The sequence below is a fragment of the Dromiciops gliroides genome, chromosome 1, assembly GCF_019393635.1.
Source record: "Dromiciops gliroides isolate mDroGli1 chromosome 1, mDroGli1.pri, whole genome shotgun sequence".
Classification (NCBI taxonomy): domain Eukaryota; kingdom Metazoa; phylum Chordata; class Mammalia; order Microbiotheria; family Microbiotheriidae; genus Dromiciops; species Dromiciops gliroides.
This window is the reverse complement of record NC_057861.1, coordinates 403,396,563-403,421,557: the sequence shown is the minus strand read 5'-3', so window position 1 is coordinate 403,421,557 and position 24,995 is coordinate 403,396,563. Positions and strand designations below refer to the sequence as shown.

At 37.7% G+C, this 24,995-nt stretch overlaps 1 protein-coding gene across 1 annotated transcript in view; it reads left to right on the top strand.

Annotated features, from left to right (window-relative positions):
- Window positions 1-24,995, top strand: part of ITGA2 (integrin subunit alpha 2) — a 136,249-nt gene that overhangs the window by 50,943 nt on the left and 60,311 nt on the right. Inside the window, 8 exon segments of the mRNA XM_043979895.1 lie at window positions 4,785-4,899; window positions 5,082-5,211; window positions 9,685-9,834; window positions 15,645-15,792; window positions 16,975-17,140; window positions 19,540-19,616; window positions 21,548-21,628; window positions 21,630-21,687. Coding sequence (XP_043835830.1) covers window positions 4,785-4,899; window positions 5,082-5,211; window positions 9,685-9,834; window positions 15,645-15,792; window positions 16,975-17,140; window positions 19,540-19,616; window positions 21,548-21,628; window positions 21,630-21,687 — 925 coding nt within the window.

Genomic DNA, 24,995 nt, shown 5'->3' with positions numbered 1-24,995 from the left:
ATAGAGAGATTCTTTTCATCCTTTGAGTCCCTGAAAGGAAGAGTAAAAGCAAATGAGAAAAGAATGGTAAGTTGAATGATGGCTACAGGATATAATCACTAACATTTGGGGAAAACAGGAAGAGATTTAAAGAAATGCTAAAGGGTGAATAGTTATCTTAGCCCTAGCTAAAATCATGCAGGGTTCAAATGAAAAGAGTGAAAGAAGTAAATGTAGGGGCATCTGGCAGACAGAAGGGGGAAATAGAAAACAAAAGAGATGGAGAGAGAGAGAAAGATACCCCAGAGAAATGAGAGTATTTGAGAGAGAAATCCATTATCAAACAGGAAAAAGAGGAGTGTGGTCAAGGTGGACACAAAAGCTGTTGATGTTACTATACTCCTTTGGATACCAGGCATTGCTTAAAACACATTGTTGAAGAGGCAAAGAGTCTTTCTAACACTATAGTAAGGCTCTCTTCATTGGTGTTGCCAGTCAGGTTGTTTCCCTTCAGATGTTGCCCCATTCAGAGAAGAGAACTTGCACAGGATTTACTACCTGAACTGGCAGGTTGCTGTAACTTAATGGAAGATGTAGAAATCATTAAAAGTTTATGTGAACATCTATGTAAAGGCACAATTTAGATTTGGAGTATAGTTCATTTTGTCCCTAAAATGTTTGGACTGGTTAGAATTTTAACACTATTAATTTTAAAGGTTTTTTAGTAATTAGCATCATATTATTTCTGTATCTTGTCTGCATGTCCAAGAAAGATAAGTGAATAGTAGGAGTTAGTCCTGAAGGTTGCTTTTTTCAATCTTGAGAATATGTTGGAAATAAATACTTCTTACTCAATATAGCAACCAAATATTGATGTAGCTCTACTTAAATACCTACAGTATTATATATTTAATGCTTTATAGAAAAGACTATAGAGAAATCACAGTAGTGATAACTAGGGAAAATAACATGGAAATTAAACTAACTTGAGTAACAGATCTGCATGCAAAAATGAGGTCAGCTCATGAGGATTACGGGTCTGTAAATCAAATTCTCTGTTTTCCAGAGTATTGTTTTCATTTGAAGCTTTGGCAGCCCTTTCATTTCTAAAGTGGAATATTCATCTCTGTTACTATCCAAGTTCAAATATTTTGGTTTAAAATTACTGAGTATATCTTCCTCTGTTCAAATGATATTCTGTAACACTTGCTATGACACAAGTGCATTTCATTAGTTTTTAATTAGTGATCTTTGGTTGGTTTTGTTAACCTTAGTAGATAAAAAAATTTAAAACTCTGTTCTTAAGGAAAGAAGGGAGGAGGCATGGTATAGTAGGAAAAAAACACCACTGTGCTACAGCGAGGAATCTTAGGATGTACTCTTACCTCTGTGTGACCTGGAGAAAGACTTTTATTAATCTTCCAGCATCTCAGCTTCTTCATCTGTAAAAATAGCAAGTCAGATCAAATGATTTCAAAGATCCCTTCCAGTTCTAACATTCTCTGACTCTAAGATTGAAGTGAGGTGGCATCAAACTCTTGACATTATCTTAAGGCAGCTAGGTAGTCCAGAGGATGGAGTGCTTTGCCAGGGGTCAGAGAGACCCAAGTTGTAATCTGGTTTTAGACTCTTTACTAGCTGTGTGACTTTGCCTATGTTTCATCAACTGTAATATGAGGATAGTAACAGTACCTACCTCACAGGATTGTTGTGTGTAATTTAAGATTCTAAATGTGGTTTCTAATCTGTTCCCCCAGTTTTTGGGGAAACTGACTAAAAACACTGATAAAACGAGTTTAGGTTTTTAAGGGTTTATTGAAAGATAGAAAGAGAAAGGTTGAGAACAGAATTCCAAAAGCCTGGCATTCCTATCTTTCCCTCAAATTTCCTGTGAAATCTTCTGCTGTCACCACCACCATCAAGTCAGGAACCAAAAAAGAGAGAGAGCTCTCTGCACAGGCCCTCCTTCCTCCTTCCTGTCCCCTCCCAGAAAATGGGAGGCTCCTCAAGTTGATTGGCTAGTAGCCTTGGTGGACAGTACCCATGCGCAAACATTACTTCCTGACGCCAAGGAAAAGCCGCATGGCCTTGCCCTCTGAGGCATTCTCATGGTGGAGCTTTCCTATAGTAAGTCTCCAGTAGGTGTCGTTATTCCAATCATTACAGTTGTAAAGATCAAATGAGACGATATTTGTAAAGTGCTTAGCACCATGCCTTGGACATAGTAGGCACTTGATAAAGCTTATTTCCTTCCTTTGACACCCAAGTAACAAATACTGTTACTTAGCCCTGACAATTCACTTTCTACAAAATTTTATTTGGAATTTACTTAGCTTCACGTGTAATTGATACCTACCAGCTGTGTAACCAGTAACATTATCTGAGAGTATTTTACATTTATTCAGATGAGTATGTTTTATGACTCAAGCTCAAGTTATAGCTTTGATCATAGCTATATGTTGGATGATGCCAAACATAAAAATTTGGTACTACTTCCCAATTACCATTGAGTTAAGCTCTAAAATATACATATTTTTTAAAAAATTTATTTTCCATTCCATATTCTCTCCCTCCCTCCATTCCTTTCCCCACTCATTGAGAAGGCAAGAAATAGAATGTCTGTTATACATATGCATTTATGCAAAAGATATTTCCACATTTGCTATGTTCTTTAAAAAAGGAAGAAAAGGAAAGAAAGAAAGAAAATGATTCAATCTGTACTCTGAGTTTAATATTTCTCTATTTGTAGGTGGATAGCATTTTGTATTACAAGTCAAGGCATAAAATATCAACTTGGTCAATGTGATGATACCTCTGTTTGTTAATACCTGGCGGTATTATTTTCGTGGCTTCTGATATTTTGGATTCTTCATTACCTTTACTGTTGTTTTAGGAATGAATGTGTTCAAAAATATTTATGTATTAGGATTGAAAGTATTTTAATTCCACTTTAATTCTGCTATACTAAAGTTTTGCCTCTCAGATTTGTGTTTATAATTTGTAGTTCCTGGTAAGGAACAAAGGACGTGAGGGTTGATTTGAGTAACTACAAAAATAGGGAGCAAATAATATACCATGTTAAAGAATGAGTGCAAAAAATAAAAGAAAAAAAGAACCAGTGCAGAAACCATTTCCTTAAATACTTGTGAAATCATTATCTTCAAAGATTTATGTGAAAAAAAACCTGCTAGTCATTAGATTTGTAGACTTGACTTTTAAGTTCCACTATTAAAGTAAGGGTAATGTTTTTTATTTTCTCAATTCACATCTTCCAATTTCAGCTCTTTAATGCTATTTCTCATTTCTTCTAAGAAGAAAGAATATCTATTGTCAAACAATTTTTATATATTTAATCCACTAAAGAATCTCTTTTTTTGATTAGAGAATTCTGAAGAACTCGAGCAATTTATATGGAATATAGGAAGAAGCATCATTAGCAATTTTAGAGGCCATTTAAAGGTTTTGAAAATGAATGCTTGCTTTCCCAATGTACTTGGACAAGTAAACCAGTTGTAAAGAGGAAAAGTGTGTCTCGTACATGGAGCATGAAATGTTAAGACAGCTGTTTCCTCTTCTCTTTCATTGGTCATCCTTTGGCTACCAACAGGAAGACTGGTTCCAATGATTCTACTTTCTCTCATCTCACTGTTTATAAGAATCCCAAATCTTTTTGTCAATTTTTATTGAATGGTGTCAATCTATACCTTTACATTAGGCTAAATAGCTCTCTTGTGGATTTTTTTTGACTTTGTTTATTTTCCCTTTTAAAGCATATTTTCTTAATTGAGGGTGGGGAGTGGAAGGGGGGTCCAAACTGTTAATTCATTGGAATAGGGAATTCCCAGTGAGGAAGATCTTTCAACCAATGAAGATCAGCAATTGTTCTGCAACTTAATCTTGGAGAATAACCTTAGGGTTCTGAGAATTCCCAGGGTCATATAGCCAGGTCAGAGGTATGACTCTCTCTCCATTATGCCTCTCTTTTTCAAACATAACTACATAAGTTAGGCTTTCCCTGAGTTGAGGCATATACATTTTGGGATTTTTATCATGACTTAGTCAAGTATGCTCGGAATCCAAAGATTTCACAGAGAATGGGATTAGGAGCTGGGTCAAGGGAAAGAAGTATGTGGGAATTAATTGCAGTAAATAAAATAAGAGTGAAGAAATAAGAGAGAGTAGTGATTTGGGGCAGACCTGAAGAGATTGTGAAAACAAAGTATTGTTATTCTACATAAGGTAGCAGAGACCAAACAATAAATATAGGGGCCTACAAATGGAAATAATAGAAGGACTCATTTGTAGGAAGTTTGATAGTCAATAAGCTGATAGGGTCTAGGTCAGCCTGGTACAGTAGAGTGCTCTACTGCACTTGTAGTTAGCATGGTGGTGAATTTGAAAGTGATAAGCTTATCCTGGGAGGGGCTTCTTGTTCTGTGCAGTTGAAACCAGGTAGAGCAAGAGATGAAAAGTTTCTGTTCCTGGGCCTATCTGGTATCCCTAAATCAAGTCAGTGCCCAGGCTGAGAACCCCAACCTTCTAGCCTTTTCTCATGATGATGGAAAGTCTGTCAGGAGGTGGAGTGAATCTTCAGTTGCTTCCTTCTTCACACACCTTTTCTTTAACCCCTTCTCACTGAGTTGAAATGTCTGCTTTGTTGCATTGGTGATTTTTAATGTTCTAGTTGCTTGATTCCTGGGCCTGTGGCATCTCTTAAATGAATAGAAGTAATTTTTGTGTGAAGAGAGAGAAGTGAAATGTTTTTCAGTGCTTTTAACATCTATATATTTCTCTTTCCTTTGAAGACATGTGGACCCCTGTGGGCCCAGCAGTGTGGAAATCAATATTATGCTACTGGAATCTGTTCTGATGTCAGTCCCACTTTCAAGCTCCTCAGCAGCTTTTCGCCTGCAGTTCAAGGTAAGGTATTCAAGCACAATGAATGTGGATGATGAATTAAATTCGAGGGAGGGAATAGTGAAATTTATTTAAAAATCTGTCTTCCTTTTTTAAGTGTAATCTCTTTGTGGACTCTAAGACTTGCTCCAGTTCTGCAAACTTCTGTTCCCCAAATCTAATTCTCTCTTCCTTTCTTGTTCTAGCCTGCCCATCCTTCATTGATGTTGTGGTTGTATGTGATGAATCAAACAGCATTTATCCTTGGAGTGCAGTAAAGAATTTTTTGGTCAAATTCGTGCAAGGCCTGGATATAGGTCCTGACAAGACTCAGGTAAGGACACTAATAATAGGAATGTTAACCTTCTGTGAATAGGTCTCTGGGATCATAGCTTCAGCCAAGCCTTTACCAGCTGTTGAACTGATTGATTCTCTGTAATGATACTTCCATGAGGCATCATGGTATACTGTATGAGGTGAGGGACTTGGGGTCAGGAAAGACCTGGGTTTGAATCCTGCCTCAGAAACTGTATGGCCTTGGGAATACTACTTAAGTTTTCTGAGCTTCAGTTTTATTCTCTGCTTAAAAAGGGGGGTGGGGAGAATAAAAAATAAAAGTACCAAATAAATAGATAAATAGATAAATGAATAAATGAGTGAATGAATAAATGAATGAATGAATGAATGAATAAGAACATCAAATTCAAAGAGTATTGTAAATAGCAAATGAGATAACATGTGGGCCAGCTATATGATACAGTAGATAGAATTCTGGACCTCTAATCAAGAAAACCTGAATTCAAGTCCCTCCTCAGATTATTATATTGTGTTTTATACATTTTTATATTATATGCTTGATATAATATTATTATATTACTTTCCGTGATCCTGGGCAAGTCACTTAACCTCCATCTGTCTCAATTTCCTCATCTGCAAAATGGTGATAATAATAGCACCTACCTCCCAGGGTTGTAAGGATAAAATGAGATAATAGCTGTAAAGCACTTTACAAACCTTAAAGCACTATATAAAGTTATTATTTTTGTTGTTAAGTACTTTATAAATCATAAAGTGCTAAAGTTAGTTACTATAATAATTATTGTCATGGTAAAGTGCTTTATAAATCTTAAGATACTCTTTATAATATTAGCTCTTATTTTAACTTTTTCTTTCTCCTTATGCCCTTCAACCCCATCCCTTCATCTTCTTCTCTCATAACAACTATCTGCCTCTGAAAGGGAGCTCCCTCATCCTCTTCTTCTTTCAATCCTTTCTCAGCATCATAATTTACTCTTCTACTTTTCTCCTATCTCAGAAGAAGAGCTATCTCTACTTCTGCTCAAGCTAATACTATTTAAGGCTTAAGCCCTTTTGTTTCCGTCTCCTCCAGTACCTTGCTCCAATAACCATCCCCTCTCATGTATTTCCAATTTCACCCTTGTTACTAGATTCTTCCTGGCTTAATTTTAATGGGTCCAGCTCTCCTCAAAATTAAAAAAAAAAAAGATTCCCACTGACCAACCACTGTCCCATTTCTCTTTTTCTTCATTGCTGAACTGTTTGAAAAAGAGGTCTATATCCAGTGCTTTTATTTCCTTATAACATACTCTTTCCTTGGACTCTTATAATCACTCTACTGAGACTGATTTCTCAAAGATCACCATTAACCTCCAGATCATTAAATCTAATGAATGTTTATTCAGGCCTCAGCCTCTTTGACCTCTCTGTAGCATTTCATGTGTTTGATTGCCCTCTTCTTTAACCGACTCTCTTTCCTCTTGACTTTTGAAATTCTATAATCTATACTCTATATCATCTACTCCTCTGTCTTCTTGACTTCTTAAAGTGAGGAATGCCAAGAATCTGGGTCCTGGGTCCCCTCCATCTCTTTTATGTATCCTTTGGCTGTCTCATTCACTCCTGTGGCTTTAACTCTCTGCCCTGTATAAATAATGGCCACATCTATAGTTTCGGCTCTTATTGTCTTTTGAATCCTAGCCCTGAATCTATAACTGACTACAGATATTCATCCCTACATAAATGGCCCACTGACACCTCAAACAAAGCCAATAAGTACAAAACCATACTAATTTTCTTTTCCTAAAAACCTGTTTTTCCTTATGCTTCATTCTTTCTCTGTTGAGAGACTACCATCATTTACCCAGGTAACCATTTTGAAATCTTAGGGTTATCTTGTGACTCTTTACTCTCTTGGTGTTCACATCTAATCAGTTGCTAAGTTATGCTGATTTTGCCATCACAATATATCTTGAATCCACCAAAAACTCCTCTTCCCCTATTTCCGGGGCCATCACCAGCATTGTTGTTGTTTTGCAGTCCTGTCTAACTCCTCATGCCCCATTTTGGGTCTTCTTGGCAAAGATACTGGAGTGATTTGCTACTCCCTCTCCAGCTCATTTTACAGATGAGGAAATGGAGACAGACAGGGTTAACTGACTTCACCAGGGTCATACAGTTAGTAAGTGTCTAAAGCAGGATTTGAACTCATGTCTTCCTGACTCGTGGGCCTGGCACTCTATCCACTGCACCCACCTAGTATACCCACCTCTAATAAACCTGTTTATTATCATTTGTGCCTAATTATTTCAATAGCCTTCTTTTTTTGGAAGGGGGCCAATGAGGGTTAAGTGACTTGCCCAAGGTCACACAGCTAGTAAGTGTCTGAGGCCGAATTTGAATTCAGGTCCTCCTGAATCCAGGGCTGGTGCTTTATCCACCTGCACCACCTAGCTGCCTCATTGATAGCCTTCTAATAGGGCTTCCTTGTCTTCACTCTCTCCTATCTCCCAGGATGCTCTGGTAAATATCTGGACATAAAACTTCTCAAAATTGTCACTGACTTAGTATAGCCTTTCAAATAAAGTTGTTGTACTCTATACCCTGGTATTCACAGCCTTAATGTTCTACCTTTTTCTCATACTACTCTCTTCCCTCCATTCTAAGCTCTTTCCAGACTAGATTACTTGGCAGACCCTGTACCTTTCTGTTTCATGTGTACTCTGAGTAGAATATGAACTCTGTTCCCCGTCAACTTATCCTTCCCTGAGTCCATCCTCTGAGTATTTCCTGTTGAAGTCTCTACCTGTCCTTTAAGGCCAAAATGAAGTGCCTGCCACCTTCTGTATGAAGACTTTCTGGTTCTTTCGCAGTTAATAATGGTTTTTGTCCTCATTATCAAATAAAATCATATTTGTAAAGCACTTAGCACAGTGCCTGGCACATAGTAGGCACTTAAATAAATATTTATTCCCTTATTAGGCCTCACAAAGAAAATTTTGTTTATACCTTTCTCCAATGTACTTACCAATTAACAATTTGTATTACATACATATGTTATATTAAAATATAAACACATATTATATATGCATGTGATATCTTTATATCCTATCTTTCTATTACCTTTTCATGAGGGTAGACAGTATATAATATCTATACTTTTTATCCTCCCATCACCCCCCTCCTTTCCTATATACATCATCAAATGATGCATATTTATTGAATTTGAATTCAGTAGCTGTTCACAGGGTAGCTAGATGACACAGAGGATACAGCACCCAGCCTGGAGTCAGGAAGACCTGAGTTCATAATCTGGCCTCAGACACTTAGTAGCTATGTGACCCCGAGGAAGTCACTTAGCCCAGTTTGTCTCAGTTCCTCATCTGTAATATAAGCTGGAGAAGTAAATGGCAAATCACTACAGTATCTTTGCTAAGACCACCCCAAATGCAGTCACGAAGAGTTGCACATGACTGAAATGACTGACCAACAACAATAAGCTCTTGATATGACATCTACTGACTATTAAGTCTTCTGTACCACAATATCCATCATTTCATATAAAATAGTAACAGCCTTTAATTGGATAAAATCTAATTCACTGAAATTTTTTTTGTTTTGTTTTGTTTTTGTTTTGGAGGTGCAATGAGGGTTAAGTGACTTGCCCAGGGTCACACAGCTAGTAACTGTCAAGTGTCTGATTCTGGATTTAAACTCAGGTCACTCCCTGAATCCAAGACCAGTGCTTTATCCGCTGCACCACCTAGCTGCCCCTAATTCACTGAAATTTTGAAAGGAAGCTTTTCCTTTTTTAGTATTCTGTAATTTGATAAGCAGGTCTGTGTACTTCATATCCATGCCTTTTATGATGTCATGTAGACTCTTATCTATATCTGCCTATGTATGTAGGTGTGTGTACACACACACACACACACACACACACACACACACACACATTCTTGGATTTATTATTTCCATACAAAAAGGCAATTTTGAGACAATTTCCCATGTTCACAATCAATTAGAAGCCTTTTTTTCTCTTGCACTGTCTCCAGTTCCATTATATATATAAGCAAAGTTTGTCACTTTCCTAGGCCAAACACTGATCCAGTGAACTGAGAGACTCTGAGAGATACCTTTATTGAAATAAAACAAGTATTGAGTTAAGAAACAGAATAACTGTTATTTTAGAGATGGCACTGTGGTATGAGATAGAGATGGGGCTTTGAACAATGAAGGCCTGATATATACCGGGTGGGTGGCCCTAAGTTAGTCACTGAATCTCTCAATGTTCTAGGCAACTTAGCTAAGACTTTAAGTTATAGACAGGATGATGACCTGCATTGATGGAGGAGTTTCCTCACCTGACAGTTCCCTATACCAATGAAAGCACAAGCTCAAACTCTATCCTTAGAGTGCTATTCAATGCTCTTTTGTGTCTAACAGGGGTAATAATTTAGCAAAAGACTCACTTTTCTGTTCTTTTAATATGCTTTCTATTTTTTTTCAAGGTGGATTAATTCAATATGGAAATTATCCACGAGTTGTGTTCAATATGAGTACTTTTAAAACAAAAGAAGAAATGGTTAAAGCAACATCCCAACAACCCACATGGTGAGATCTCACTAATACTTTCAAAGCAATTCAATTTGCCAGGTAGGAGTCATTCTGGATTCGTCACTGTCTCTCATCCCCCATATCCAAGCTGTTGACAGGGCCTGCTGATTTCACCTTTGCAACATCTTTCAAATATGCCCTCTACTCTCTCTGAACTGTCACCTTGATTATTTGCAATAGCATGCTGATGGATCTGCTGCCTCAAGTCTCTCCCCAATCCAGTCCATCCTAAATGATTTTCCTAAAATGCCAGTCTGATCATGTCACCCCTCCACACACACACACCATACATAACACATTCAATAAACTCCTTGGCTTCTTATTGACTCCAGGAACAAATACAAAATGCTCTGTTTGGAGTAATCATTGGGGATGACTATCCCCCAGAAGTTTGGTTATAAGAAAAATAGGGGGCAGCTAGATGGTACAGTGGATAAAACACCAGCCCTGGATTCAGGAGGACCTGAGTTCAATCCGGCCCTCAGACACTTGACACTTACTAGTTGTGTGCCCCGGGCAAGTCACTTAACCCTCATTGCTCTGCAAAAAAACATAGGACAGCAATTTCAAACTTTAGAAGGGAAGAAAAGAGGGATAATATAACCTGGAAAGGGTTTTAGGTAGAGTAGGAAAAGAAATGGAGAAGAACAAAGTGAGGATGATTGATCAAGGAACATTACATAGGATGGGGTATAGGGACTGAATGACTAATAAGCTAATCCTCTTCTACCTTTGCAGTCTGCTTACACCTGATTCCTTTCCACATACTCTTTCATACAGTGACCCTGGCCTCCTGGCTGTTCCAATAAACAAGACACCCCATCTCTCAGCTCCAGGCATTTCCTCTAGCTATCCCTCATACCTGGAACACTCTAACTTCTCCATTCCAAATACTGACTTCCATGGCTTCCATTAAGTTCCAATTAAAATCTTACCTTCTACAGGAAGCCTTTCCTAACTTCTCTTAATTCTAGTGTTTTCCTTCTTTTAATCATTTCCTATTTATCCTGTATAAGCTTGCTTTGCACATGTGTATTTGCATATTGACTCCCCCATTAGATTGTAAGTTCTGAGATCAAGGGACTATCTTTTTGTCTCTCTTTATATCCCTGTTTAGCACTTTTTTTTCCTATTAGAGTAGCACAGAGCCAGGGACATTGGAGGTGCTTTATAATTGTTTATTGATTGATTTGATTGATTTATACTCAGAGGCTAATTCTTAGACAAGGTAAAATAGCAAAAGAATAGAAGAAATGGAAAAGTGTCAAAGGAAAATTAGAATATCCGTGTACTTATATTTTACCCTTAATGGCTAAAGTAATACATTGAATAGACATGCAGGGGAGAATATGGAGTCCACAGTATGAGAAACTAGGTTGTTTGAGTACATTTAGGAGAATTTAATGGGTTTTTTAAATGCTCTACTCAAGGGGCTTATTAAAATTGAAAGAGTTATGAATAGTATAATTAAAACTACAGGAGGAAAAGCTAACTAATAATTAGATATTTTCCACAATCTGATTAAAGATAGAAAAGGTTGCTGTCGACTAGTGATACAAAGAGGTAACTTATTGGAGTCACTGTTATGATTGAACTGTCAACTCAAGGTTTTTGTTTTGACTAACATCTGTTAATTTATCAATGTTGGAGATTATCATTATTGTTGCTGTTGGACAGGTGCTTTAGAATTCCTTAAGTATGTATAAATTGCACAAGTTTTTATTAATAGCTATATATAAAACTCTTAATATACCAGACTGGCAGCTTCCTTGATCTTTTTCAGGTCCAGTGGCCATCTCCAATGTCTTGGACTTAAGAATACCACTGTCTGCAGCCTTGTGCCCTTTGCACTTCCATCTGTTGATGCTCTTTAGCCATATCAGAAAATCTACTTTTTCCCTTTCCTCTTAAGCCTCCTTCTCCTGGTCCATTATAGCTTCAGCTTCATTTGCTTCTCTATCCTGTTTGGACCCTCATTATCTGTCATTTCAGTGACACTTTCAATCGCCCCTAAGAGGCATTCATAACCCCTTCCTATGTAATGTTCCTTTATCAATCATCCTCACTTTCTTCTCCATTTCTTTTTCTACTTTGCCTAAAACCCTTTCAAGTTTATACTATCCCTCTTTCTTCCCTTCTAAAGTTTGAAATCACTGTCCCATTTTTCACCTTTTTATAACCAAACTTCTGGGGAAAAGTCATCCCAATGATTTATTCCATTTCTCCAGTACCTCGTCATTCTTTAGCTACTGAAACAAACACCTCTTTGGGATACAACTTTCAGTCCCAAGGATAAGTTCTATAGGAAACTATACTCTTGAATGTCACCAGTAACCTCCTAATTGCCAAATTCAGAGGTCTTTTCAAACTACATCATCCTTCTTGACCTCTCTGTGGAAATTAACATTGTTGATGATCCTCTCCTTGAAATAATAACATAATTATGTAATATTTTTCCATAGCAATTATAGATGAGGAAACTGAAGCTTAGAATGAGAAGATTACTTGGGCATAGTCACATAGCTATTAAGTATGAAAATGAGACTCTAAATATAGGTACTCCAATTAGTAATGTTAATGTATAGAATACTGGCCATATATTCAGGAGGACCTGAGTTCAAATTTGGCCTCGGATCCTTTCCATCAGTGTGATCCCTGGATAAGTCACTTAATATCTGTCTGCTTCAGTTTCCTCAACATAAAATGGTGATAATAATAGCACCTACATTCCAGGGTTGTTGTGAGGAACAAATAAAATACTACTTGTAATTTGCTCAATACAGTTACTCAGCACATAGGGGTGCTTAAATAAGGCCTATCACGCCTCCCACATACACAATTACTGTTCTTCTCCTTTGGTTTTCCTTGAGATTGAACTTTGTTGGTTTTCCCTCCTCACCTATCTAACAAACCCCTGCTGTCTCCTTTGCTAAAGACAAAACATGTCCTCCTCCACCCTCAACCCCCCAAAAGTAGGAAAAATAACTGTTTAGTAATCATGACTGTATAGTCCATTCGCACCAGCAGGGATTCCGCCTGCTGATTGAGGGACCAGGCCACCAGAAACGGGTTTCTTTTGGCATTTCTCTGTGTCCACCCAGAGCTGCCAGGGGAAGGAAGCCCTTGAGTGTCCATGGGCCATCTTCACCCTATTCCTTGCTTTCTGATGTCACTGATAGAATCCCTCCTATTTGCTTACATGGCCCTGCTACACTGGAATGGCAGGAATGTCCCAGACTCTGACAAGTTGACCCTCACATTATCCACGGTGACCACTTCAGGACAGACAGGCATATCATCCATCCCAATCCAGACTGAATAAATGTAACTTCCCTTCCGACCATATTCTTTGCCTGTATTTTGTAACCTTTCAGTCCACCAGACCTCTCTCTAAGATCTAAAATTTGCAAATTGTCATAGCATCCATGGGGGGGGAAGTTCCACACCAGGGAATTTCCCACAAGTTGGAATCACAGGTCTGGACAAAGTAAATAAATAAATGAAATTACAGCATCATGCTCTGTCAGTAGGTACAGCCATTCATGTCTTTATTTAAGAAATACTTCCTGAACATCTCCTATTTACAATTTGAATTACAGAACAGTAAGGAATATAAATATGAATAAGATATAGCCCTCATTTTCAAGGAGCTTACAATTCCACTATTTCAGTTGTAAAAAAAATTATATGGGGGCAGTTAGGTGGCACAGGGATAGAACACTGGCCCTGGAGTCAGGAGTACCTGAGTTCAAATCTGGCCTCAGACACTTAACACTTACTAGCTGTGTGACCCTGGGCAAGTCGTTAAACCCCATTGCCTCACTAAAAATAAAATAAATAAATAAATAAAAATTTAAAATAAACAAATTATTAGGGTCAGCTAGGTGGCGCAGTGGATAAAGCACTGGCCTCAGATTCAGGAGGACCTGAGTTCAAATACACGCCTCAGACACTTGACACTTAACTAGCTGTGTGAACTGGGGCAAGTCACTAAACCCAATTGCCAAGCACTGGAATATAAAGAAAAAGCACTGTCCTTGCCCTAAAGGATTTTGCATCATATGGGGGGAGAGAACCATACACATAAATTGCTACATACAAGATATATGCAGAGGAGATGTGAGAGGAGCTTTGAGCGGAAGGCACTTGTAGTGGGGGCACCAGAAAGGCCTCCTGGAGAAGGTGAGTGGTTGAACTGAATTTTAAGGGGCCAGGATTCTAAGTGTTGGACTATTTAGCCACTGTGGCCCTAGTCAAGTTACTTATCATCTGCATTCCTTTGGCACTTCTCTATGACTCTCAGCCCCAGGGGAACTGAACAGTGAAAGGAAGATCCTACATGTGGAGTTTCCCATCGCTAATCATCACAGATCCCACCCCAAAACAAAACAGCGAAGTGAATAAAGTACAAGGAAAGATGAGACATTCTGTCTCTGTTATAAAGGGGATACATTTCTGAAGGAAGGTGATAAAACATGATACAAGATATATCCCAGAATAAAACTTCTTGTCAATTTTGTAAATAAATTTGTGGAGAATGATAAATATTTTACTTTTAAGCTATTCTTGAAAATATTAATAAACATTTAGAAAAGAGTTATAAGATATAATTGAATGTGGATTTTTTTTCTCCCTAGTGTAGCCATTGCATTTGTAAGGAAGACTGTTTTTAATTACATGAAGGCCCTATTTAGAAGAATGATTATAAAATTAGTTGATGCAATTCCAGATTTCATTAACTTTATTTCTCTCTGTATTCATTGGTAAAAAGTCAGCCTTATATAGACCAACATTATCATAATTGTGCCTTACTGATTCTTACCTCCCTTTATAACCGAATTTCTTCCCATCAGTTTGCCTTGTTCCCTTTGTTCAAAGCAGTTTTATGTTAAAGAAGGAAAGTCATAGCTAATGTTGAAGTGATTTTACTAAACTGGTTTTTATCCATTTTGTGTTGGTGACAAGTTTTGTATCTGAGATCCATAGAGACCTTTCTTCTTCTTCCTTTGAATTAATTTAGGAATAGGCTTACAAAGAGTTTTACCAGTCTTGTCATATTCGTGACAATTTGATGTTCTATTGAATCTTTGCTCCAGGAATTATATTTATCAAGGCTATTTCTGGACATTTGTTTTCAAGAAGCCATGATTTTTCTCATCAATGAGTGAGATTGATCTCTGGAAATCTTTTACTGTGGTATTCCTTTTTTTAACTAGATATCGCAATGTAAATAACAATTTCTTTGAATTTTAAAAAACTGACTACTACTTGTAAGAAGATAATTCTAAGTGCAATTGTGTGAAAATATGTGTCTTTTAACTTATCACGTGAGTGTAAATGCATGCTTATTAGCATCTGTCGAAATATTTTTATAATTATTAAAATAATATTAACATTTGAATAAATCAGTAGGATTTAATAATGATTCACATTTACATAGCACTTTGAAGTTCACAAAATGCTTACAACATTCCTTGAGATAAGCAGTATGAGTGTTGAATGGTCATTTTACAGATGTGGAAACTGAGGCTCAGAGAATTTTAAGTAGCTTGTCATTGTCAAACAGCTAATGTCAAAGGCAGATCGGAACCCAGATTTCTGACTCTTGGGTCATATTCTTTCCACTGTACCATACTGTCTTGGAAAAGCTATAACTTATGAAAAACTCACTTTTTCATTTTTCTATATATGCTAAAAAACACATGGGCACATGGTAATGCTCTGGAAGAAAAAGTTATCATGCTACAAGACACTTGTGTGATAAGAATCAGCAATGTGTTCATAGTTAAACAAGAGGGCTACATATTGGATCTCGTTTTTGCCTAACCTTTTTCATGTTTTGACTGTTGACAGAGAATTGCCTATTCTGAAGCTTCTGGTGGACGACCCAGTGCTACTAAAGTTATGGTAGTCGTGACAGATGGTGAATCTCATGATGGCTCAATGCTGAAAACAGTGATTGGTCAATGCAATGAGGACAACATACTTAGATTTGGCATTGCAGTAAGTAGCTTTTAAAAAATATCCTCTTCAACTCTGAGATTCTATCATTGTCCTTTAATTTTGTAGGATTATTGAACATTGTAGTTGAATCTAATTCCTATTAGAAAAATCACCAGTATTTAAACATGCTTATTCACATATCAACAAAGTTTCATTCAAAGTCTTTTGATTCCACTAGCATGAATAAACATCAAACTTCTGTAGTATTTCCATTCGCATTTGTTCAATATCAATGTAGGGATTAGACCTTCTTCCCATTCTTCCTTAAAAAATGATCCTTAAAGAAAACTGCTACCGGTAGTCATGAAGTCCATTTGCAAGTTGGTTATTTGAAGTTTAGAATATTTTTTCCTTAGAAAACAAATGTTAGTATAGAAGGGTATATCTCAGGACAGGTCACAAAAGCCTAGTAATCTATAATACAACAGAAATAAAATACGAAAAGAAGCTAGAACCATATCTTTTAATATTGTTTCTATGGGAATATGCATTCAGGCTTCCTTCATTGTCCTCCCTTGTTAACAGCAGAGCTCCAGTGAGTACATGAGGGAGGCTGCCTAGACTGTGCAGTATGAGGACAGGGCTTTAATGAGGAAGGAGCTTGGTGAGGGCTATCGTAATTGGAAATGGCTCTGAATATCTTAATACCCATTTTGGTAAAGAACCATGATACTTTATTTAGTTTAAAAGCATCCATTTACTTGGTTTATGATTGTGTACAAACAAATGGTCTCCTCTTTGCCTTGTTTGCCAAATTTGCAAAGTGGGGGTAATAATTCTTGCCCATCACCTACTATTTCCCTTTTGAGAACTAATTTGTGTAAAGTGCTTTAGGCCTTTCAAATAAAGTGGCAGCCATGGTTACTTAATAAACATAAAACTGCTCTCTTCATTCTGTAGTTTGAGAGTCAAGAGCTCTCTTGTTTAACATTGGACAGCACAGATGGGAAAACCAAAGAGCAGATCACTTACCTGCCAAAGGGCCTTGATGAGATATCTGCCCTTTTTTAAGTTTCATTGCTGTCAAGGGGGCAGAAAATGGTAAGGAGCTAGAGAAGTGGTTTGATTCACTTGTCTATTGAGGGATGTCCACAAATTTCACAGGTTGCTCTGGATGTTTGCAGAGGAAAGTTGCAATTCAGAGATCACAACTTTCTGTTTTTCCTTCATACTGATATCTAGGTTCTTGGATACTTAAATAGAAATGCACTCGACACAAAAAATTTAATAAAAGAAATCAAAGCAATTGCCAGTACTCCAACAGAGAGATATTTTTTTAATGTTTCTGATGAAGATGCACTCTTGGAAAAGGCTGGGACATTGGGAGAGCGTATTTTCAGCATTGAAGGTATGATAATGCTTCTGTACTTCTTGTTAGTAAAATTTCATGGTTAAGCATATCCAGTCTGTTAAAGTTTCAGGCAATGAAGACATTCAAATCAGTTATAATTAGAGCATGACACTAAGCTTCTTTCAATGTTATTTCTAGGGCTCTAGAAAGCACATTGTAGGGCAAATGAAATACATATACTTTCCTACAATCAGCTCTTAATGTCCTCTTTATCCAACAGCAAATTCTAAATTATTTAGTTTAGATTAGACATTTTTTCAGTCATGTCTGACTCCTTGTGACCCCATTTGGGGTTTTCTTTGCAAAGATACTGCAATAGTTTTCCATTTCCTTCTCCAGTTCATTTTAAAGATGAGGAAACTGAGGCAAACAGCATTAAATGATTTGCCTAGTAAGAATCTAAGGCCAGATTTGAGCTCAAGTCTTCCTGATTTAAAGCCTAGCCAGCCACCTAGCTGCCAATTGTAAATGCCCAGATTATTAATGAAAATAATAATAGGTAATATTTATATGCAACAAAGTGCTTTATACATATTATCTCACCTGATCCCCACCAAACAACCCCCAAAACAAACAAAAACCCCAATAACCCCATGAGATAGGTGTAATTATTATTCCTACTTTAAACATAAAGAAACTAAGACTCACTTTTCCAGAGTCATACAGCTGACCTGACTTCCAGTCTACCACTGCCTTATTATTAATTACACCACCTGGCTTTCTGTAAAAAGAAACTTCCCTCTGTTTCCCAGATCATTTCTGAGTTGCTTTTCCTTTACCTCAGATTGATACATGATGCTAATATTAACTAAGCCAGTGTTAGGAAGGTAAGTCTTATGAGATAATGGAGGGGACAATCACAAGATAAATTCCAAAGATACATAGAAATGATTTAGGGATTATTTGCATTTGTGGCCTTTCTGTGGCACTGTTCCCTATTATCTACCATAAATTTACAGGATCCAGAATTGATTAGACTTATACTATATAAATTATTACCTCTTTTAGACAGGATATTTTGTTATGGAGTTCGACCTATTTTAGATAAGACACTTTACTGTACAATGGATTGTGGTAAGGCATATGACAATGAAAATTTGATTGTTTTAGAATGGGATTCACAGATTTAACTTTTTCAAAGGCCACTTTCCCATCTCTATAAAATCTTGATGAGATTGATCTAGCCATCGGTCAAGGCTATATATTTTTTTCTTATATTATAAGGTATTTTATTTTTTCCGTTACATGTAAAGATAGTTCTCAACTTTTGTTTATACAAGCTTTACAATTTCAGATCTTTCTCCCTCCCTCCCCTCCCTCCCCCCTCCCCTAGACAGCAGGTAATCTGATATAGGTTATATCTATATATCTATATATCATATCCATATCCATATAGATATATATATATACACATAAATATATATACACATAATAACATTAATCCTATTTCTGCATTAATCCTGTTACAAGAGAAAAAATCAGAGCAGTGATGCAAAACCTCAAAATAGAAAAAAAAACAACAGCACCCAAAACAAAAGAAATAGTATGGTTCAATCAGCATCTATACTCCACAGTTTTTTTTTTTTCCTTGGATTTGGAGATCCTCTTCTATCATGAGTTCCCTGGAACTCTTCTGTACCATTGCATTGGTGAGAAGAATATAGTCCATCACAGTAGATCAACACTCAATGTTGATGATGCTGTCAAGGCTATATTTAATGAAAATATGAGACAAGAACAGTCAGGTTCTTCACATAAAGTTTTCTTATAGCAGACCCATCCTTTACCAACACAGTTGTCTAAAGGAAGTAAACAACATAAGAAGATTCTACTATTTAATATTATTCACTGATTATAACAAAGCACTTGACTTGGGTGGGTACAAAACATTGTTATAAGGCTTTCCTCTTACCAGGTATCTCCTATGTATATGTTAAGATCATACAAGATTCCTTAAAACTACAAACCACAGAGGTAACTTCATGCGATGATTCTCTGATTATCAATGTCAGTTGATGATATGCTCTACAAAGATGTTCATCTTTTTCTCAGAAAAGGTCCCTGAGTAGAATCTAAAGGAAAGAGAAATATCTTGTAAATAGAAGTGCATTCTTTCATGTTCTCTTGTTCACAGAAGTTATGATCATTGTATCAAGTCCCAGAATACTACACAGCCTCTTTAACAAATACAAAAACAACTTCCCAGAGTTGGCCAATAGTCCACATAGGGAAAACTAAATGGATGAAGAATGACTTTTGTCCAGATTATAAAGTGCAGGTAGATAGTCATCCCACTAAGTCTTTAAATTACTGGTCTTCCCTTCCCCCCATTATAAGCTGTGCTCCCAAGTGATGACATAAATATGATTGTTTTTTAAAAAACCTTAATTTCTCAGGTACTGTTCAAGGAGGTGATAACTTTCAGATGGAAATGTCACAAGTGGGGTTCAGTGCAGATTATTCTGCTCAAAATGTAAGTATATTAGAAGACCTCTATCATCAAACTCCTCTGGTTTTTTGTTTGTTTGTTTGGTTTTGGTTAAAAATTGATAATCAACTTTATCATTCTTTTTTGGGGGGCGGGGGCAATGAGGGTTTAAGTGACTTGCCCAGGGTCACACAGCTAGTAAGTGTCCAAGGGTCTGAGGCCAGACTTGAACTCAGGTCCTCCTGAACCCAGGGCCGGTGCTTTATCCACTGCACCACCTAGCTACCCCTCAACTTTATCATTCTGATAATGGCTTAACCAACCCACAGTGAAGGAAGTTTTGGAGTAAGGATCCTGATTTCTAGATATAGTCTTTTTTAATTACCTTGCTCTGTCACCACCTGTTAAGTATGGATATGGCAATTGTTTTCCCCTTCTCCCTCACAAGGACATTCTGTGGGGGAAAAGAGCATACACATCATTTCCATTCAAATAATTTGAATTTCCTATGAAATAGACATTGAAACCACCTAATAAATCATTGGGAAAATGCATTAAAATCACAAAGTCCAGCTAGCCCTGTCATCAAGTTCTGAGATTCTATATAGTGTTTTTATAAGGCAGAAAGTAGAAATTATTTTGAAAAGGCCAAGAGTTAAAAACAAATTGAAGCATATTCAAGCTGGTGGTGATGATCTTAGAGCCTGGGGCTGGGGCACCCCAGTTTTTTCTTTTTCTTTGTTCAACTCTACCTCAATATTTGATTCTCATCAGTATGTGATGCCCTTCCTAAGAAAAACCTTTGAAAGAGTTCAGCAAGGCACACAGTGCTCTCCCTATTTAGGTCTTGGCACTACAGTATTTGGCCTAGGAAATTGTTGCTGTATACTTAGCTCGTTCACATCCTATCTGTTCCACAGTTAGTTAGTTGAAGCTGGCCAGAGGGGAAGTGAGGAGGGGGAAAATAATAGGAGCAACCGCCATAATGTCTATGGCATGATACACCCACAAGGAGCTGTTCATCAGGTCCAAAACAACAGTTCTTTCTGAAGGAAGCACGAGTCAAAAGTTCTTTAAACCCATTTCATACCATTCCCCCAGTACTCTTAGCTTACTCCCTTAGAATGGTACTATTGGGTTTCCTTTGTTTAAGGTAACTTGAGTTTGGGAGCCAAAATAATATATTTCTAGATTTTATGTTTATTTTTAAGGTTAAAATTAGAGATGCTCACTTTAAAATACAGTACAGAAAGCTTCCCATTGAATGATTATAATATTCATGATTTGGAATATTGACAGTGTGTATGTGAGCATCTCAGTCCTCTCTTCATGACTTATTCTATTCCACCCCTATATTTAGTAGATAGAGTTTCACAGCCAGAGGTGTCTTTGGTGGCTTCATTTAATAAAAGTCTGCTGGGAAAGAGAGGTATTGGCATGTCATAGGTTAGGTCAAATACCAGTTAAGAAAGTGATCCACTCAAGAAGATAAGTGAGTTAATAAGACCATCATACATTTGCCCTCTTTGCCAACTACACTTTCTTCGGTGAAGTTGTCTCAACATTTTTTTGAGTATATGAAATCTAAGACTTCATATCAAGCCTTCCCACCCACCATGTACATGAGGATCCTGTATTTACAGAATTCTGTATTCCTGGGGGATGGTTAGAACAAACTCTTAGTGAATGGAGGGGAGTGTCCCTATTAGGAAATAGCTCATTATTATTAACATATTATGTAACAGGTGTGACTGTTCCCTAAAACGTGTTCATGTATATTAAAACTTTCATATAACTTGGCTTGCCAAGTGTAGGCTTGTTTTCCAACACAAATGTTACAAAGGGATCCCACTGACTATGGAACCTTGATGTGGGATGTTTTCTGTTGAATTCTGATAGTTTAGCTTGATGATTTACTCAACCTGTATTTTATAAATGACCTTTATTATTAATCTCCCTTTTGTACTCATTTAAAGGGTGTTCTGACACTTGGGCAGTTGGGGCATATGCCCTGGGAGTGGAACAGTGTCGAGAAGACAGCCAATGGATATTCCATCTCTCCCTAGACAAGCTTTTGAAAAAGTGCTGCAAGATAGAAATCACAGTTCATATTTAGGTAAGAGATATCATGATTTGGCTCCAGAAAGCCTAAAAGTTTCATTAAGTTGTTTTCTTTTTACTCTTTACTTAGCTAGTTTACCTGCTAACTATTCCACCATTATGAGTTACTCCTCTGTGAAACTTTCTCTAAATTAATTTATTGACACCTAATAACAGTCTCCAATGAGGTGTCACCTTGAATTTTGAGTCATTGTATCTGTCTGTGCATATCTGTATTGCTATTCTAACAGTTTGGCATTATACATTAGATTATAAGCAATTTGAGGGAATGGGGTGTATTGGTGGAAGGAATGAGATTGCCCCTTTGGAAGATGAGTGAGAAAACACCCTCCACAAATGCAGATCAACAACCATTCTGCAACTTAGAATCTGAAACATTTTGCCCAATATATCAAGAGAGGTTCATTGACGTACTCAGCGTCACATACAGGAGTATGCTGGAGTCTGCTTTAACTGGCTTGGATCAAGTGTGGGCATTTATACCCAGTCCTCACTGGACTCACTGGGAAATGAACTTCAAGTTGACCTAGAAAATGTAAAAGTATCCTTTTCCATCACAATAAAGTCAAGACCCTGGTGGCCATGTGCATAACTAAACATAGTTCAATTTGACAAATAATTTAAATGATTGATCAAGACTTGATGCCTGATGGTTTTCTTTGGCACTGTCTCCACATGCATATTTTATTGAAACAGTCTGCAATCAACAAATGTATCTACTTACTACTTCTAGCTAGCTAGCATTTATATAATGGTTTTTTTGTTTGTTTGGTTGGTTTTTTTGGCAGGGCAATGGGGGTTAAGTGACTTGCCCAGGGTCACACAGGCAGTAAGTGTCAAGTGTCTGAGGCTGGATTTGAACTCAGGAACTCCTGAATCCAGGGCCAGTGCTTTATCCACTGCGCCACCTAGCAGCCCCCTATATATTGTTTTAATGTTTGCTAAGTGCTTTACAATTATTGTTGCATTTTATCTGGGAGGTAAATGGTGTCATTATCCCCGTTTGACAGATAAGGAAACTGAAGCAGACAGAAGTTAAGTGCCTTGCCTAGCCAGGGTCAAAAAGCTGCTTAGTATCTGAGGATGGAATTGAACACAGGTCTACTCTGATTCCAGTTCAACACTATCCAGTGTGTAACCTTGTTGTAGGTTCCCATAGCTAGGTACTGTGCTATCTGCTAGAGATTTAAAAAATGAGATGGTTACTTCCCTGATATAGTTTAATGGGTGTAAAATATTTTTAAATAATTAGCTTAATTTTGGGGAGACTAAACTATGGATGACTAATCTTTCTGAGTGGAGGACTAATCTTGGGACTTTTGACTATCTGACTTCTGTTAATTTAATGTGGGCCGTTGATAAAGTTCCACCACACTGCTCCCAAACTGATAGACTAAAGATTAAGAAGCCTCTTAACTAAATAATCAAAGCAGAGTTTATTTATAAGATACTATTTAAAATTAAGAATACAGGGAAATAAAATGTACAACCTGACTGCTTTCCTGTGGTCTCTTTTCCACTGTGTCTTTTCCCCACCTTGGAACTTCTTGAATACAATAAGGGCCTTAGCCGCCTCCCTGCTTCAGGGCAAGCTACACTTTCCTTGCTTCTAACTTTTCTCTCCTCCTTACTACCACCGCTGAACCCCTGTGTTTCTTTCTCACTGACCTTCTGTCTGTCTGCTCCATCAGTCTGCTCTTCGGCCTCTCTTTTCCCTGCTCCTAGTCCTTCTCGTCTTCTCCTGTGTCCTTGTAGCCCCGTCTCTAGTCCGATCCACCCCCTCCTGTCTCACTCCCAGGTCTATATATACCTTTTCTTCTCTCCACTCAAATCTCGGGGCTTCCTTCGCCCCCACAGACCAAGCTAATCTGCCAGCCAGAGCTGCGACTGGTTGGGAGGGGGGGGTGCACTTCCACTTCATGTGCCTCAGCACAGGCTATCTGGGATTTTTCGGATAGCTCCACTCAGGTCGGACGGAGCTGGGGCTTTCCCCCCCTCCCCCTCCCAGCTTTCAGACCTGGCATCTTGCATAGCCCACGGGGCTTTTTCCGCTCAGCTGAAGCTGAGGAGGAGGGGGAGAGACCCTGAGGGCCTAAGGCTTTCTAATCTCAGCCTAAAGGTAGGGTCCCCAGATCAAAATAAATTTCCACATGGGACAAAGAAGATATACACATATAAGTGAATATACATAATAAAATCACATTAATATAAATATTATTATACTATTGTGAGATTAAAATTGGATATTAGATCATAAATCTACCCTACTTAACCTTTCCCTTAATTTATTTCCCAGACTAGTAAATGGAAGAAGCTTCTGGTTTTCTAGTTAGAACTTTTATCGTATGGTAGTCACAAGGTGATGTTGATTAGAAGGATAGGAAAGTAGAAATACAATACAAATTGTCTTAAGTCTAGGCTTAGTCTATATTCCGTATAAAACTCACCAAAAGCGGAAGGCCACCTTTGGGGTGAGAGACCGAGTCAAGCGCGTGCTGTTAACCGAGAGCCGGGCTGAGTCAAACTCCAGTCTGCGTCTGTCTGTGCAGCACAGCCAGGAGACCAACAGAGCAGGAAAAAAGGCCCCACTTCCGTTCTCTCCTTGCCTTTTAAGCTCGCACCCCGGAAGTCAAGTGCTCAGCAGGCAATCTGGCGTGCCTCGAAGGCGGACTGGTGTGCGTAGCTCATGCTGTTGGTCTCCTCCCCCAAAGGGTGGTCCTAAAAAAAACTGGCGGCTCTCCATTATCTAACCGACTGTTAAAACTTTTTACCACATTCCCCCCTTTTGTTCCTCAAGAAACAAAATATTTCCTTGACGGAACAGTAAAAAGAATATAATAACTATTGCTAACTAATAATATGTGAACAACAATATAGAAAAGGAAGAGAGAAAAGTTTTGTCCAGAGGGGCGATTTTTTTGTCCTCATGAACCGACGCTTTGACATTAGTCTTGCAAAGGGAGAGCCTCTGCAGAGAGTACATGTTACAGATAGTGTATAGTAAAAACTAACAAAACATATAAAGTCTCTGAGTTCTCTTGTCTTCTTGAAGTGGTAAGATGTCATCAGGAGGAAACTGGATTCTGGACTCTGGTCTGGAAAGCTGGATTCTCTTCTTTAACTGTTTGAATTGCTGTATTTTTACTAAACCTTAGCATAGCATTGTCAATGATCAAATTAATAAATTCCATTACACTATTAATCTTATTAACAAATGATACACAAAGTTAATCATAGGATCTTATATTTAGAGCTAGAAAGGATCTCAGAGGCTGATCCTCTAGTCCAATGCCATCATTTTAT